At 40.6% G+C, this 16,310-nt stretch overlaps 1 protein-coding gene across 5 annotated transcripts in view; it reads left to right on the top strand.

Moving 5' to 3' along the window:
- Window positions 1–16,310, top strand: part of CLCN3 (chloride voltage-gated channel 3) — a 77,654-nt gene that overhangs the window by 57,214 nt on the left and 4,130 nt on the right. For 3 of the 5 annotated variants that reach the window (XM_066632797.1, XM_066632798.1, XM_066632799.1), the window contains 5 exons: window positions 35–580; window positions 1,914–2,100; window positions 5,266–5,664; window positions 7,547–7,763; window positions 14,962–15,037. In XM_066632797.1, coding sequence (XP_066488894.1) covers window positions 35–580; window positions 1,914–2,100; window positions 5,266–5,664; window positions 7,547–7,763; window positions 14,962–15,037 — 1,425 coding nt within the window. The remainder of the gene's footprint in view (window positions 1–34; window positions 581–1,913; window positions 2,101–5,265; window positions 5,665–7,546; window positions 7,764–14,961; window positions 15,038–16,310) is intronic. The other 2 variants (XM_066632800.1, XM_066632801.1) reach the window with 1 other exon arrangement.

Below are 16,310 nucleotides of genomic sequence, written 5' to 3' on the forward strand. Positions count from 1 at the left end.
TCACAGCAGACTACTTTGTATCTTTCTCTTGCAGGTCAGTTATTATTTTCCTCTGAAAACCTTATGGAGATCATTTTTTGCTGCTTTGGTAGCTGCATTTGTTTTGAGATCAATCAATCCTTTTGGTAACAGCCGCCTGGTTCTTTTTTATGTTGAATACCATACCCCATGGTACCTGTTTGAACTGTTACCCTTCATTCTTCTGGGAGTGTTTGGTGGGTTGTGGGGAGCATTTTTCATCCGTGCAAACATTGCTTGGTGTCGCCGACGCAAATCAACAAAATTTGGAAAGTATCCAGTTCTGGAGGTCATTATTGTAGCAGCAATAACTGCTGTCATAGCTTTTCCAAACCCATACACCAGAGTCAACACCAGTGAGCTTATTAAAGAACTCTTCACAGACTGTGGGCCTTTGGAGTCTTCTTCCCTTTGTGATTACAAAAATGACATGAATGCCACTAAAACAGTAGATGATATTCCTGACCGTCCAGCAGGCACTGGAGTGTATTCAGCGATTTGGCAGCTATGTTTAGCTCTTATATTTAAGATTATCATGACAGTCTTCACCTTTGGTATCAAGGTAAGCTGTAACAAATGCTGCTTTGTTGATCATTACTTCCTTCCTGTTCCTTTTTTATGTAGATGGCTTCTGGAAAAATTATTTGCTTTTCTTTTCTCTTTAAAATTGAGAAAATTGGCTTAGACTTTTACCTTTCTATTCTTAAAAAGCTATTTTATAATATATTTCAAATGGTCTTTAGTAAAATATGCATCAAATTAAATCAGTATAGAAGTCAAGTGGTTACTTGTGTGTTCTGTCAATAATATGTACACTGATTTTTGTGAAGTTAAGAAATTTGTGATTTCAGATAGGAGAACAAACATGGCTGTGTTCTCCTCCCCAGTAGATCTTGTGAGAGTAGGAAGGCCAATCTTCAGAAGACAAGACCTTATTGCTGTGAAAGTATGAGCTCTGCCAAGAGTTGGTGTAGGAATTTGAATTACAGTACACTTCTATCCTACACATTTACAATAAAATGTTGTAAGATGTTTTTAAGCAGTATGTGCCAGATCTCTGAAGAAAACAGGAGGTGGGTGGGTGAGTGCAGACTAATCTTTACATCAGGTGACAATTTATAGAGAGCAGAACTTGGTATGAATCTTTTAGGCTGTTTCATCTTGAATGGAACCAGTTTTGATTGTGGATGTTGGCTTCTAGGAACTTGAAGAGAAATATAACTTGTGCAGACTTGTGGTGACTTCAGACATACCTTTTCTGAACATTTCAGATGCAGAATTTAATTTTGTCTTTGAAACAGCCTGTTCAGGAAAGCAAACTGTGATAATGGGTTTGCTCTGCTACACAGCAACAGCAAGGAGAATTGTGGATTGATTTTGTATACTGAAGCATTGCCAATGTGTGAAGAGGGAGAAGGGGGTGAGAATATTGTAGCTGTGCTGCACTTATGCATAGACCTTTAGCAGGGTGTGCTGAAGAGAACAAATGGCTACTAAAGACCTCTGCTCTATTGCAGTGGGTCAGTGCCTGGAGCATGTTTCATTCTTACATCCACTTAACCATCATCCAGAAATGATGGTGCAAATCTTCCCACTCTGTTGAACCTGCCTCTTAGCATAGGTGTGATCCTGGCACAGGCTTGTACTGTTTCCCAAACTTTCCCAGAACTCTGGTTAATAGCATTCTAGGAGAAGCTTTCCACATTTTTCCAGTTATCTTTTCATGGAAAGAAAGAAAAAAGAGGCAATTTGTATTCAAAACTTGTATGGTCTTGTAGCTGTAAAAGATTCCACATCTCTAGATGGGTCATAGTCTTGAACCTGAACTTATAGACATAAGTTAACACTTATGAGCCATTTCCTCTACAAGGTCATCATTTTTTTTTCCTCTTTAGGTTCCATCAGGCTTGTTCATACCTAGTATGGCGATTGGAGCAATAGCTGGGAGAATTGTGGGAATTGCTGTGGAACAGCTTGCGTATTATCACCATGACTGGTTTATCTTCAAGGAGTGGTGTGAAGTTGGAGCAGATTGTATAACACCAGGCCTCTATGCTATGGTTGGTGCTGCTGCATGCTTAGGTAACTAAATCGTAACACAGCAAATAAAAATAATTCGTCCATTTTCAGGTTGCTTGAATAGGTAAACTGGTATGAAGAAGACCATTGAAATGACTGAGTCCAGCATCTGAAGAACTTATTATCTTGAACTGCTTGTCCATAGGAAAGAGTGCAAGATTTTGGAAAAAATAGTTATTGAAAAGGTGTAGTAGTCAACATCACAGTGGCTATGATTCTATGAACTCATGTCTTGTATAAATGCAGTGGTGCCTCTTCTGGTTTGCAATGTCAGCTGTGACCCTATATTCAAAGCTATTTCTGATGTGGCATGATAAAGCTTTCAAAGCTAAATCTGAATTGGGATTAGTATTCACGAATATGAACTCACGGTGCATGATTTTTGTAGTACTGTGTTTGGTCTAGAAGAAGGGTGTCCAAAGTTTTTGGCTGGAGGGCCACATCATCACTCTGACACTGTGTCAGGGGCTGGGGGGAAAAAGAATTAATTTACATTTAAAACTTGAATAAATTTACATAAATTTACATAAATGAATATATTAAAGATGAACTTGTATGAATGAATGAAGGTCTTGCAATAGCTCAGGGCCTATAAAAGGCCTTGCACAAAGCAAGGTTGACCTTTCCTTTGCTGCCTCTGCTGCATCACAGACATGAAACAGCAAGCAGTGGAGGGAGCTCTAACCCCACAGCTCATGCTAGAGGTCAAACAGTCACCCTCACGCTGAGAGAGTTGTGTCGGGCCATTGCGGGCTCCAGCAAATCTCCAGAGGGCTAGAGGCTCATTGGAGACTGGGGGCTCCCTGAGGGCCGCATTGAGAAGCCTCGAGGGCCAGATGTGGCTCCAGGGCCAGGGTTTGGGCACCCCTGGTCTAGAATGTATGAAGCATTATCATTATTAAGAATTTTTATAGGCTGCTTTTCAATATGAGTAGTTTGCAAAGCAGGTTATATAATAAAATAAATCAATAAATGGTTCCCTGTTCCCAGAGGGCTCACAATCTCAAAAAATACAGAAGAGACATGGGCAGCAATCACTGGAAAAGATGCCATACTGGGGTGATGAGGGATAATTGCTTTCCCCCTGCTAAGTTTAAGAGGACACTACTTTGAAAGGTACCTCTTCGACCAGTTAGCAGAGGTTATAGTTCTAGCTACTTGTGCTATAGTGGGTTATGACATGATTCACAAATCTAAATCAGAAATGCAAACTGACTAGTGAACCAAATGACTTCCAGTACCCACTGTTGCAGCTAGATAAATCATGAGTAAATGTTAAGATGAGTTTAGTCAGCTGATTTTTTGGAGAAGTGTACAGAAACTAACAAACCTATTGAAAAAGCAATAAGCTATAGCAGTGGTTCTCAAACTTTTCTGGCTTGCGCCTCCCCTGATCCTTGTAGCCATTGGCCACAGCTCCCCATTACAACACCTCCCCTCAGTTACCCCCAAAATGGGGATGAAGGTGTTATAATTATACACTAGAAACAAGGCTGCCAGCACTCTGAGGCTGCAATCCTAACCACATTTACCTGATAGTAAGCCCCATTGAACAAAATAGGACTTACTTCTGAGTAGACCTGGTTAGGATTGTGCCCCAAGTTTGTTAGCAGCACACCTGGAGGGTTTTGGAAAGGGAGGGGGGAAGTGATGAACTTGCTAGGGGAGGGGAAGACTTTGTGTGTATCTGCTAATTGCAGACTGATACAAACTGAGACCTAGAGACTGTTTGGCTGGAATTCTAACCCCACTTTCCTGGGAGTAAGTCCCATTGAACACAGTAGGACTTACTTCTGAGTAGACCGAGCTAGGGTTGTGCCTTTTGTCTTACAATAGCAGCCAACAGAGTACCCCCCCCCCAAAGGAGGCAGGAGGAAGAAGAGGAATGGCTAAAAAGGAATGGGGATTTTAATTTTTAGCCAATTTTTGGAGGCAAAGCCATCAAGAGTGACTTTTTTCTCTTTTTTGGAGGGGGGGAAGAGAAAGGTGAAGATCCTGGGTTAAGCTGACACAGACCCCAAACCTATGTAGGTCTGCTCAGAAGTAAGCCCCATTTGAGTCAATGGGGCTTACTTCCAGGAAAGTGTGGAAAGGATTGCAGCCACACCCAGCAAGATTACAACTCACCCCAAAAGTAGATGGGGGCTTCTCACACACATACACCCAACATGCAGATGCCATCCCTGTTCTCCCCAGGCAAGACAGAGGGATGCAGGCTGTGGCATTTGGACACTAAGAGCAGGCAGGGCTCCCCAAGTGGAGGACTTACTCTTCCCTTCTGCTTTGAAGCCTTCCAGGAGCACCCCTGTGCTGATGAGACGCAGCACCTCCAAACTCTTCTCTCCTCCAGCCTTGACCAATCCCAGGATGCCCAGGGTGAGGGGCACACTGGGGAATGTAGTGCTTGGGGTGAGGTTGCACATGGAGAGAGCTCCATACTGAGATGCGTCACCTCTGCCTGCCCAGCCAGCCTTCTCTCCTACCTCCCCCCCAGCATGTTTCACAGCCCTCTCAGCCTCACCCGCCTCGTTCACAGCTGCGGAAAAGCAGCAAGTCAGCAGCACCCAGCCCAGCCTCTCTCCCCGAGATGCCTGGTGATGCCCCTGGAGGCTAGCCACGCCTCCCTAAGGAGGTGGGACACACAGATTGAATACCTCAGGGCTATAGAGAAAACTACTTTGGTGAAGATTAGTGGCTTTTTCAGAGCTAAAAGCTTTCCATTCCCAAGAAGTTAATGTCTGCATTTTTTGGTATAATTATTTGACTTTGAAAATCAATTTATTGCATGTTATCTAGTAGTGATTTTAGGTTTGTTCACTGAATATCGCAGCACCAAAAAGCCTTTACTTTGCAACTAAAAAGATTGGTTTTAGCTCTTGGGGTTAAAGCGATTTTATGAAATGCAATAAATCAACCATTTTTCTTCCTTTTAAAGACAGTATACATCCTGTTCTTTTATAAAATGCATCAGTGCCTTTCATTACTACGTAGTTAAATATTAAACTTTTCTATATTTTTTGTTAGTAACAGTGTCATAACGAAGCCTTCAGTAATCAGCTTGCTGCCTTACTGATACATGGTAGCATCTAGCTGGCCAAAGAACCTCACAGTTTTGCATTGTTCTATAAGGACATAATGATAAGCAACCTTTTGTTTTTTCTTTTTCAGGTGGTGTCACAAGAATGACAGTTTCACTTGTGGTTATTGTATTTGAGTTAACTGGTGGGCTGGAATACATCGTGCCCCTCATGGCTGCTGTAATGACAAGCAAGTGGGTAGGAGACGCTTTTGGCAGGGAAGGTATCTATGAAGCACACATTCGTCTGAATGGATATCCTTTCTTGGATGCCAAAGAAGAATTTACCCACACTACATTGGCTGCTGATGTCATGAGACCTCGAAGAAATGATCCACCCCTGGCAGTGTTAACGCAAGATAACATGACAGTGGATGATATAGAAAATTTGATCAATGAAACCAGCTATAATGGTTTCCCTGTTATAATGTCAAAAGAGTCCCAGAGGCTAGTGGGATTTGCTCTAAGGAGAGATTTAACTATTGCAATAGGTAATTATTTTTCAATATTCTGAAAGTCTGTTCCCATTCAAAGGTATTAACATGAGAGCAATCACAATGGATGTTTTGGAGAATGATGTTAATTTGGTGATGCAGGTGGGGGTGTATTTGGGGGGTTGAAGTAGTATAAGCTATTTTGCATGCAGATCTTGTGTTCCAGTTTCCACTTTCCTATTAAATGAGTGCTTTCTTCACTTTGAAAGTCCAAATCAAAATATGGCATTCCTGCCACTGTAAAGTAGCCTTAGAAGCAATAGGGTTGGAATCAAGCCAAATGAAATATCTAGTGGGTCTTTTGCTTAACAAAATCTTTGAAAGACAAAAGACATATTCAAGTGTTGTGCCACCATAGCCTTGTCGTGGTTACCTCTGTGTTTAAGTAAAGTTTATTTTGTGTCTGTGTGTGGTACTACTTTTGACTGTCACATTCAAAGTGCATGTATTTCAGGAATGTGTAACATCCATAAAGGGGTGGTATTGTGGTCTTTGAGATAGGAAAACTTTCTGGAGGTTTTCCCCTCTGAAAAGTTCATATTAATTTTTAAGCAATTGTGAAACTAGCGTGGTCTCTTAGAAGGTAATTATGAAATCTTGAAAGTAAAGCTCAATATGCAGTATGATTCTGTACCTATGCACTTTCTCAACAACCTTGATGTTGTGCTTATATCTATGGGGTGCATTAAATTTGAGTTTTTTATATAATATATGATTTTGTATTGCTTTTAGTATCTCTTGTTAGCTGTCTTGGAGACTTATTGTTAAAAGACATGTTACAACTACAATTCTAAAATCAGCATTCCTTGGAAGGAGTAGCTAATACCCTAGAGGATAGGATCCTCTTCCATCCTCAGGATGTAAAACTGGGCAAATGTAAACAATGAACTTTAACAGGGATAAATATAAAGTTCTGCATACAGGTAGGAAAAATCAGAAGTACATGCATAAGACTGTCTGAGCAAAATACATAAGAAAAAGACCTGGGCATTTAATAGACAAGCTGGACATGAGCTGGCAGTGTGACATGGGGGCAAAGAAAGTGAAAGTGATTCTAGGCTGCATCAGCAGAAGTATAGTGTCCAGATTGCAAGAAATAACAGTACTGCTGTGTTCTGCCTTAGACGTTCCCCATCTGGAATATTGTGTCCAGTTCTGGGTGCTGCAGTTTGAGGGATATAACGAATTGGAGTGGTTCCAGAGGAGGGAGACTAGAATAATGTGGAAGCTGGAGACCGTGGCCTCTAAGGAGAGGTTGAAGGAGTTGGGCTTGTTTTGTTTGGAGAAGAGACGATTAAAGGGTGACAACTATCTACAAATATCTGAGGGACTCATAAGGAAGAAGTGTGTTTTTTTTCACTTGCTCTGGAGTGAAGGACCAGGATAAATGGGTTTAAATTACAAGGGAGATTTTGATTAAATATTAGGAAAAATGTCTGTTTGGTGGTGGAACAGTCTGCCTCCAAAGGTGGTAGATTCTTCATCATTGGAGGTTTTTAAGCAGATGCTGGATAACCATTTCTCAGGAATGTAAATTGTGGACAACCTGCATTGGCAGGGGGTTGGAATCAAAGATCTTGTAGGTGTCTTCCAACTCTATGCTTCTACTGTCGTCTAGTATATCGGACCACCAGAATACCTTTCCAGGTGTGGATAATATGTGGAGTTGAATGGACTTATTCATATTTAAGACATTATGGCTGCTTGCACAAATGTGATACGGACATCAAGGAGAAAGGTTATGTTTGTAGCTATAAAATACTAGGCATAGATCTTTGCTTGCAGTTTTGTGATGTCTTGCATCTGTTTTGAATGTACATTATTTTAAATATGTTAATTTGGTCTCCTTCATGTTTTTCTTTTTCTATCGGGATTAAAGAAAGTGCTAGAAAGAAGCAAGAAGGCATTGTTGGCAGCTCCAGGGTCTGTTTTGCCCAGCATACACCATCACTTCCAGCAGAAAGTCCTCGGCCTTTGAAGCTTAGAAGCATTCTTGATATGAGCCCTTTTACTGTGACAGATCACACACCAATGGAGATAGTGGTGGATATTTTCCGCAAGTTGGGCCTAAGGCAGTGCCTTGTAACACACAATGGGTGAGTCCAGTGATATAAAATGATTTTCTTACTGCAAAAGTTTGAGGGTACTTATTTTTCCTCCTCCCCCTCCAGTTACTTTTTCTGAAGTCTAACATCCTAACACTACTTTAAAACAGTGAGTTATATCCAGAGAAAGCTACTCATAATGGGCAGCCCAGTCCTATGCCAGGGCTGCACCTGTGGCCAGTGCACTGCCCTGGCAATGGCTGTTGCAAAAGTGTCATAAGGTGCTTTGCAGGCAGCAGGGAGTGTGCAGTGGTGGTGGAGAGGCCAGTGCCAGTTGGCGCTGGGCATCCAGCACTGAAAGAAAGCAAAGGACCACATTCCTACCAAGTGGCAGGGAGACGTTTGGGGGAAGGGGGAAGGCATGGAGGGAGCAGAATTGGGTGGAGAGAGGGCTGGTGGGTGGATTGAGTCTGAGAGGGGGCGGGGGCAGCAGCAGAGGCTGCCGCTGGATGCTATCCTTCTGAACCGAGCCGTCTGACGCGGGTCCCCTCAGTTATGCACCAGCTCAAAGACTGGCACAGATTCGAGTAAAGCAACCGGGGCTAGCCGTGCTCAACATGGGGTAAAGGGACCTATGTTCCCTTACCCCAAGAGACCTGCAGCACCTTCCCTGGCCCCACAGGATACAGCAGTGGCCATTTTGGCGCAGCTGTTCCTTGTGGTGCTGGGAAGGGATAGCTTTGGGCCTTGAGTTTCATTGAAATCATTTGGATTTAGGTTAGTCGCAATTACCTTCTCTTTGATTTCAGTTGTTCCTAATAATGACTAACATTCTTTGGATGCAAACCATTATATGTGGGACAACTTTACAGTAGGGTGTTGAATAGAAGTCTGCATTTTTTCCTTTAAAAAATTTTTGAAGTAAATAAAGACTATTCAGTCTTACAATTTTTTCCAACTTGTTTTTCCACAGCCCATAATAAGCAATGGGCATCATCTTTGGTTAATTTTGTGGCATGATGAAATCTTCTTTGCTATATGCTTCCATACTAAGGAGTGGGAAAGAATTACTAAAGTACATTAAGAACTGTTTGTCATGTTCTTAAAACATGAGAGTAGTCCTGATTATTGTGTTAGGGTTGTGAGTTTGTGCAAGGGATGAATTTTTGCCAATCTCCCCTTCCTCTGAAACCCTGTTCGTGAGGGCTGGGATGCTCTCCAGAGTAGGTACTTCAGGAGTGCAAGGGGAGACTGAAAATTTCCCCTTGGGATGCCTTCAGTGATTAGAAGTACAAGATATAACCCTTGGTGTCTTAGGTATAGAGATCCCATATCATATAGGAGTAGTTAGTATCTACAACTGACTTCACATTGACACTATTGAACTGCTTGCAGTTTTTTAGTGCATTTGTGTCTTTCTAGGAAGTAGTGGGATTTGTTTTCTCTGACTTGACTCTTTAAAAGTAGGAATGATTTGCAAGAGTACTCATGTTACAATATGACCCTAAGCTTTTTATCATAGTATAGTCAGTTGGTGTATACTTTGTGTTAGAGTGAATGCTACAACTAGTTTTACAGCTATAGTGATTGTAATTTTCTTCCTTTTTTGAAGAGGTCCATGCTCTTGTCACCTTCATATTGTATAGTTTCATACACCTAAAACTAATGATGGGGAGGGGCAATAAGATTTATGTTACAGTGCACATGGATCTGTTCCTCAAAACAGACTCTGCATGCTTAGTTTCCCTTCTCTATCTCTAGTATCTAGTGACACTCTTTATTTTGCCTATGGAGAGAAGTGACAACATCCTGCCCCTGTTCAACACCATAGGTTGCAACCCATGACCTAAAGATGTGATCCTTCTCAGTATAATCTTTGAGGCCATTGTGTCCTGAAGCTTGTCCAGATGTTGGTTTATTTTTACAGTGTAGATACCACCTTTATCCAGTGGCTCACTCAAAGTGGTGGTGTTACTTTAACGGATTTTACTAGGTCATTTAGATGATGTATCTGATCTTGCCCTGTCCACACACAGTTAAGATTGTGAGCACATATGTCCCACTCTCTTTTCCAGTATGCTTTTTCTCTTCTCATAATCATGTGGGAGCAGTTAAGACTGCCCCTTCATGCATTATTACTTTTTATATTGCACATGAGAAGGGAAATGCGGCATCAGAAGAGAGTGCAACATGTGCACTCATATCCTTAACTGCACGTGGATGAGGCCAGCTCAGACATACTGCCAGAACCTGCTGGCTTCTTTTTGTTCTCTGTGTAGTCACACATGTGGCTTCTGCGTCTGCACAGAGCTTCATATGGAACCTTCTAATCTAGAGCCAAGATTCAACTCTTTTACACAGACTTCACTCGTATCTAGGAAGAGCTCATGCCCAAATAGGCATAGACTATGCCAATTCTTCATTGACTGCCCCAGTGATTGCTTTATGAATAACTTTCTTTTAGGTTTTCTTTAAGTGAGCTTTGTCCCTATTATTTATTTATTCGATTAGTTCCTCTCCATTCTCCCTGGAGGGCACCCAAGGCAGCTTTACACTTCTTGTTCCTTTTCTTTTTTCATCTGTTTCTTTGTTGCTCTTTTGTAGCTCCTTTTTTATTTTTATCTGGTTTCACCGTTCTCTGGCTTCAAGCTTATGAGTCTCTGGATGTCATTCAAGAAATGTAGAAGTTGTTGGGGTAAACTCACTAATCTTGATAGCCATGAATGTTGCCTCCTCTGTTTGGTGGAGGAACGTAAGGTAGATTTCTGTTTTCATGGCTAGCATTTTATGAAGCAAGCCTGTTAAAACTGCTCATGTCATTCTGTGTGGGAGAGCCCTACAGGTCTCTATGTGGTCTCTGATTTGTTCACTTCTGACACCAGAAGTCATTGTTGCTTCAGGTGTAACTTACCGGTAGCACCCTCCTCAAAGCTGTTGGAACTTTCATTTTTGACATCAGTTTCTTATCCCACCATCATCTAGCACTCTGTCATATCAACTTCCTCAACCACCTGAGGCTTCACATGAACTATGAGCAGTCTCTCTTGGCCCCTCTCTCATAGGGGGCGTGCAGGCTCACTTCACTACTCCTTCTGCACCAAGACTCAAGGTGGACATCAAATGGAGAGGGCGCTCACTCTTATAAATCTCATAGGGATTATCTTCTTTGGTGGTGCCCTTTTGGTGGCAACGTACCCCCGTGAGTCACCCAGGGGAAAGCCCTAGCTCCCAGAAGCTGACAAACAAGAAGGTGGGCCTCCTCTCCACATTGGGATAATTGAAAGTTCCAGCCACGCCTGCAACAGGTCCTTGTAATCGATGCTGTTGGAATTGCTCCCCTTTCTTGACTGGCCTGCACCTTCTCTCACTCTCTGTCATTCCTTCTCCCAGTGGATGACAACTTGGGGAGAGAGGAAATGCTGCTGCTATTCTGGCTGCTTTGGGTCAGCCGGGGTGTAGGGAGGAGGAACTCAATTTACTAGATGGAGCTTAACCATGGGGTTGGTGAGGACCTCTTGAGGTTTGAAACCTTTCCTTTATTTTCTGGAGTTGTTTTCCCCAAACTCAGGAGTCCAGGGAAGTAGCTAGGTTGTTCAAATTTGCCATCAAATTTGCTGTTCCAGCAGGAATCCGAGTTGGAAAGCTTCATTTCTATTTGGGGGACATGAAAACTGCATTAACACTTGAGCAGTAAAAAAGCTCAGTTCAAATCCAATGCTTGAAGCTTCTTTGGATATGTTTGGGCACGGGTTAATTACATTGCCTTTTAATCAGAAGTGTGACCTTCCTGGCAAGTGGATCTGTGGCCTCTTCTCAACAGTCTTTCTAATAATCACATTACTGGTGTGACCCTTTGCTCTTTAGACAGGAACCTGGTACCAAGTTTGGTTAAATATGCATCGCCTGCATGTCTTGAAATCAATAGAAATAAAATGCTGACCACATTATAAATTATCCTCAAACAGTGCACATACGAGTCATTCTGGCCCGTATGTCGTTTCTGAATCATTTGGTTGTGTTCTCTTCTTCCTTAAAGCTTCATCTTCCAACTATATTTCTGTTATATGCTCCTTTATCCTGGGGGTCCCAACCCCCTTATAAAATGCTTTCTCAAGGAGCTACTGTGTCTTTTTTTCACCAGCACCTTATGCTGGCATCATGGGCTTCACCTCTGGTCCTGACAAAGCTTACTTCTAAGTAGTATTCCCTCTAAGGGGTCTGTGCCACTGTTCAGACCCCTTGTTCAACTGCACAGCAGTGTTTTCAGACCACAGTGATGTCATGTCATTGCTGGACTTCTGGAAACTCTGAATGGTGTAGAGCTTTGTTTCTAGCTGTATTGGCTCGGGAATGCTTAGCTTAGTGGGAATGCTGCTTTTAATCCCTTTGAGCTTCTTGTTTCCTGCGGTCTCTGACTATTTTTCTCAAAGTTTCCTTTTGGTAGCTATAACTTCGTTCTGAAGAGTTGGTCATTAAGAATATAAGAGCCCTGCTGGATCAGGCCAAAGGCCATCTAGTCCATCTTCCTGTATCTCACAGTGGCCCATTAGATGCCTCAGGAAGCACATAAGACAACAAGATACATGTATCCTGTTGTCACTCTTTGGCATCTGGCATTCAGATACAGCCTGCTTCTAGAACCAGGAGGTGCAGTATACCCATCATGTCTTGAAACTTGTGATGGCATTTTCCTCCTTAAATATTCCAATCCCCATTTAAAGACATCTGGACCAGGTGTCTTCACCACATCCTGCGGCAAGGAGTTCCGCAGCTGTGTTGGCTACTGGATGGTGTTGGAAGGATCCCTTTTTTTATTTCTTATTCTTGGCTTACTAATAAACATTGAGTATCATTTTGGCATCTGAAAGAGGGGTACCAACTTGCTGTCTTACCTGTTTGTGCCCCCGGAATACCCTACACAATGCAAGCTGTAGCTTCAATCTTGGAATTTGAGTGAGTTATTGTAGTCCCTGTTCTGCAACCTGGTCTCAGTCTACAGTTTCTGTAGATCACTATGTTCTTGATGTCCATTACAAGATTCATGACATTTGAATGATCCATACTTCACATTTGGTTCAACTTAACTGCACTGAACCCTCCTTCTGGTTAAGCCTGCTACTAGTCTTCCATAGGTGTGACTGCATAGAAACCATGAAGAAGAACAGGTTGCTTTTATCTGTGATGGATGTTCTTCACATGGTCATCTGTGCAGCCACACAACCTCCCTCATGCCTGCTGTTGTGGGCTCTTTCATTCTGGCCTTTTTGGGGGGGGGGGTTACTGTGGTGATTTGAGGAATGGAAGGAAAGGGTGCAGGCCGCACCCATTTGGGCATGCATTCTTCCTAGGAGTAAGATGGGCTTTCATGAGAGCGAAGGCTTGAGATTTAGCTCTAGAAATTTTTGAATTAAGCTTTGTGCAGGTGCAGAACCAGTTGATGTGACTGCACTGATGATCAGTTGGAGAAAATGAGATACAGGTAAGCAACCTGCTTTTTCTTACCCATATAACTACTTATGTTGGTAGAACACAGCATGCCATCAGAGGACTTGTGGAACTCTGTAAATCAGCTTCCTTGAATTGCAGGCAGTGTAAAACAGAAAATACTGCCTGTAGGAATTGGTCTGAGTTTATGCATGTCCCTCCTCTGACACTTTACTTAATATGAGTAGATGACTTATTTTTGCAGTTCCAGCACTAATGAGCTGGAAATAACAATAAAAGGTCTAACTTTTATTTTGAAACATTTTATCTTTGGATTGATATTGTGTATTAGACTTTAGGGACTTGCCATAACTTATTTAACTTGCAATAAACTACTTGAATTTACTCATTATAATACTGTTTAATGAACAAGTATTTAGAATTAATTTCAGCCCAAATTGAAAGTTAAACTATTATCTTGTGTATGGCATTATTTAAATACTGTTCCATTGTTGTATTTACTATAGTATTTTCAACTTTATTGAATGCATAACTTTTTGAAAGGCCAATATATGTTCCCAATATGTATGTATTTTTCTTTAAAATATCCTTGCTCTGATTGTGCAATGGGGATTTATACACAATCACATTCTAGAAAATAACAATTTTCTGTCAAGACATTGGGCTTGTTAAACTGTTAAAACCGCTTGATAATACCCAAAACTAATCATATGGAAGGGGATCTATTTGTGTAATAAAAAATATCATACTCTTGTGATACATCTTAAAAAGACAAATTTTCCAGAAAAAACAACCTTCTACATAGTTAATTAATGCTAAAGTACTTGGGAAATTTTTAATTTCCTTTAAGAATATTGCTTGTTTGTTAATCTGCTGCTATGTAATATTCATGTTTGTTTTCTTGTGTCAGCTTGTTAATTTGTTGTTTTTGCATTTGAGAATGTTAACAGTTTGGAAACAAAGACTCTTAATTCTGCATTTGATGGTGCTATCCTTACCTTAAATAATGTGAATGGAGGACATTGCAGATCTTTGTTGCTTATTATTGAATCCTTTAGAATTGTTCAAATGCAGGATTTAGTATCTAGTGAAGAGGGCGACAGCCTGAGCCTGTTAGCCTTAACATTTAAAACAACATTTCTGCTCTCAGCTTGTGAAAAATTGTCAAGATACAGACAGTGGAGTTGACATACGTTACTCCAGCAGCCCCCTCCCCCCCCCAAAACAAACCAGACCAACAACAAACTAAGCAGAACTTCCAAAGGTTGGAAGGGTGCCTTTTGGCATCCTGCATAACTTTTGGTCCAGCCAGTGTCTGTTACTCCCTGATTCTATTGCTATAGCACATTTATGCCTTATTTTTTTCCTAGTATTTTCCCAATTCTAAAAAGAAAATCCAAAATAAATAAATGCATGCAAATTTTGATTTGGCTAATTTATTGTATGTGTGGAATTGCAGAGTTCACAGGCAGAATTCAAGATGGAAATTCTGTGGGTTTTGTATCTGATATTTGCAAGGAAACATAGAGCACTTGATTGTGATAATGGTAAACCTCCAGATACCTGCATTCAGTGTGTGTATTATGTCAATTCTAATATGCATTTTGAACTAACTGCAAAACAGATTTTAAATCACAGAAAAATGGGTGTTGAGCTCTAGAACATTTTTCAGTTAACTTTTTCATTATTAGCATTCATTCAGTTCATGTTCTCATTTTATTTTTTTCTAAACTTCTCTCATTATAATTGGAGCATTTTTGTTTGATTTCACACACAGTTATTAGCATAACATGATCTGTTTCAGGATTGTCTTGGGGATCATCACAAAGAAGAACATATTAGAACATCTCGAGCAACTAAAGCAGCACGTCGAACCCTTGGTGATTAGATATATCAGATCTCCTCATTAGACACTTTAGATGCCAGGAAGCATGAAACTTGTGAATTGTTCAGTGTTTCCTTATTTACAGCTGAACTTTCTATACAAATATGTAGGCTTTTCAATTAGACAGTAGTATGATTTTGAAACATAAGTAAAATTCAATTGTGAAAAATAAGATGCTAAATTAAGATGGACCCCTTTGTAATTAAATGAGAATGTTTATGACATAAAATGGGTTAGATAGGTCAAAGACTTGAAATTGTACTATTCCCAAAGGTGTCAGGGTACATTTGCTACTTCCTGATAAGTTTTGAGGAATTGTGTTAAACAAGTATGTGCTGAAACGGGGGTTTTAAACAATAATACTAGTCTACCTGCAAACTTCATTTTAGCCTTGACTTGTAAGCTAGGACATATTCATATTGCAGCACTAGAATGTCCAGTTTTGTTCCTTTCCCAATTTCAAAATCACTGTTCTAGCTAGAAGAATCTTTATCCCCTAGTGAAGATTGTAAACAACAATTCAGTTTGTCAGTCTTACTGCATGTAGTCTGTGCCACCTTTAGGTACTAGTTGCTGCTCTACAGTAGTTGCTATTAAAATCTGTCTTCTAAGTTTAGCCGCATACATGCTAATTGAACTTGCATTTTATTCTAATACTTCACAAGCGTTTCATGCATCCTCTTTAAAAAGAAATTACAGCAAAAACTACTAACCAGAATAACAAGGTCAGAAGCTCATTCTTTCTTTCTGCCTCTCCTGTGATAATACCTTCTTCGAACAGCCCTTGGTATATTCTTTACTAGCTAGTATGACTTTGATCATAAGAGCACTGATAATAAATTAGGGGACAAAACACTAAGTAAATTACTTTCCTTTTTTCCGTTTCTGAACTTGAAACAGATTAACCTATGATAATCTGTACTTCAAGTTTATCTACAGGTGCTCTTATGAAGACATCCAAACCAATAGGTTGTGCTGGACAGAGTCTCAAAATTGAGCTGTCAAGCAATTTTGAGTTTGGCTAGATTCAGACATGTTTTTCTTTGGTAATGGGATCAGTATCACTTATTTACACCTTTTTTCTTTATTATCCTTTTACTTTTTTGTTGGCATATAATAATCAATAAAGAGTTAACTTTGGGTCAACTTTTATTTACTTGGATTATTATAAAAATGGTAACTGCTTAGTGACCATCCTGTTTAGTAGCACAATATCAGTGTTTTTAACAAAATGATGGTTACTTGATGACAATAAAATGTTTCTTGGA

The sequence above is a fragment of the Tiliqua scincoides genome, chromosome 6 (assembly GCF_035046505.1).
Source record: "Tiliqua scincoides isolate rTilSci1 chromosome 6, rTilSci1.hap2, whole genome shotgun sequence".
Taxonomy (NCBI): Eukaryota; Metazoa; Chordata; class Lepidosauria; order Squamata; family Scincidae; genus Tiliqua; species Tiliqua scincoides.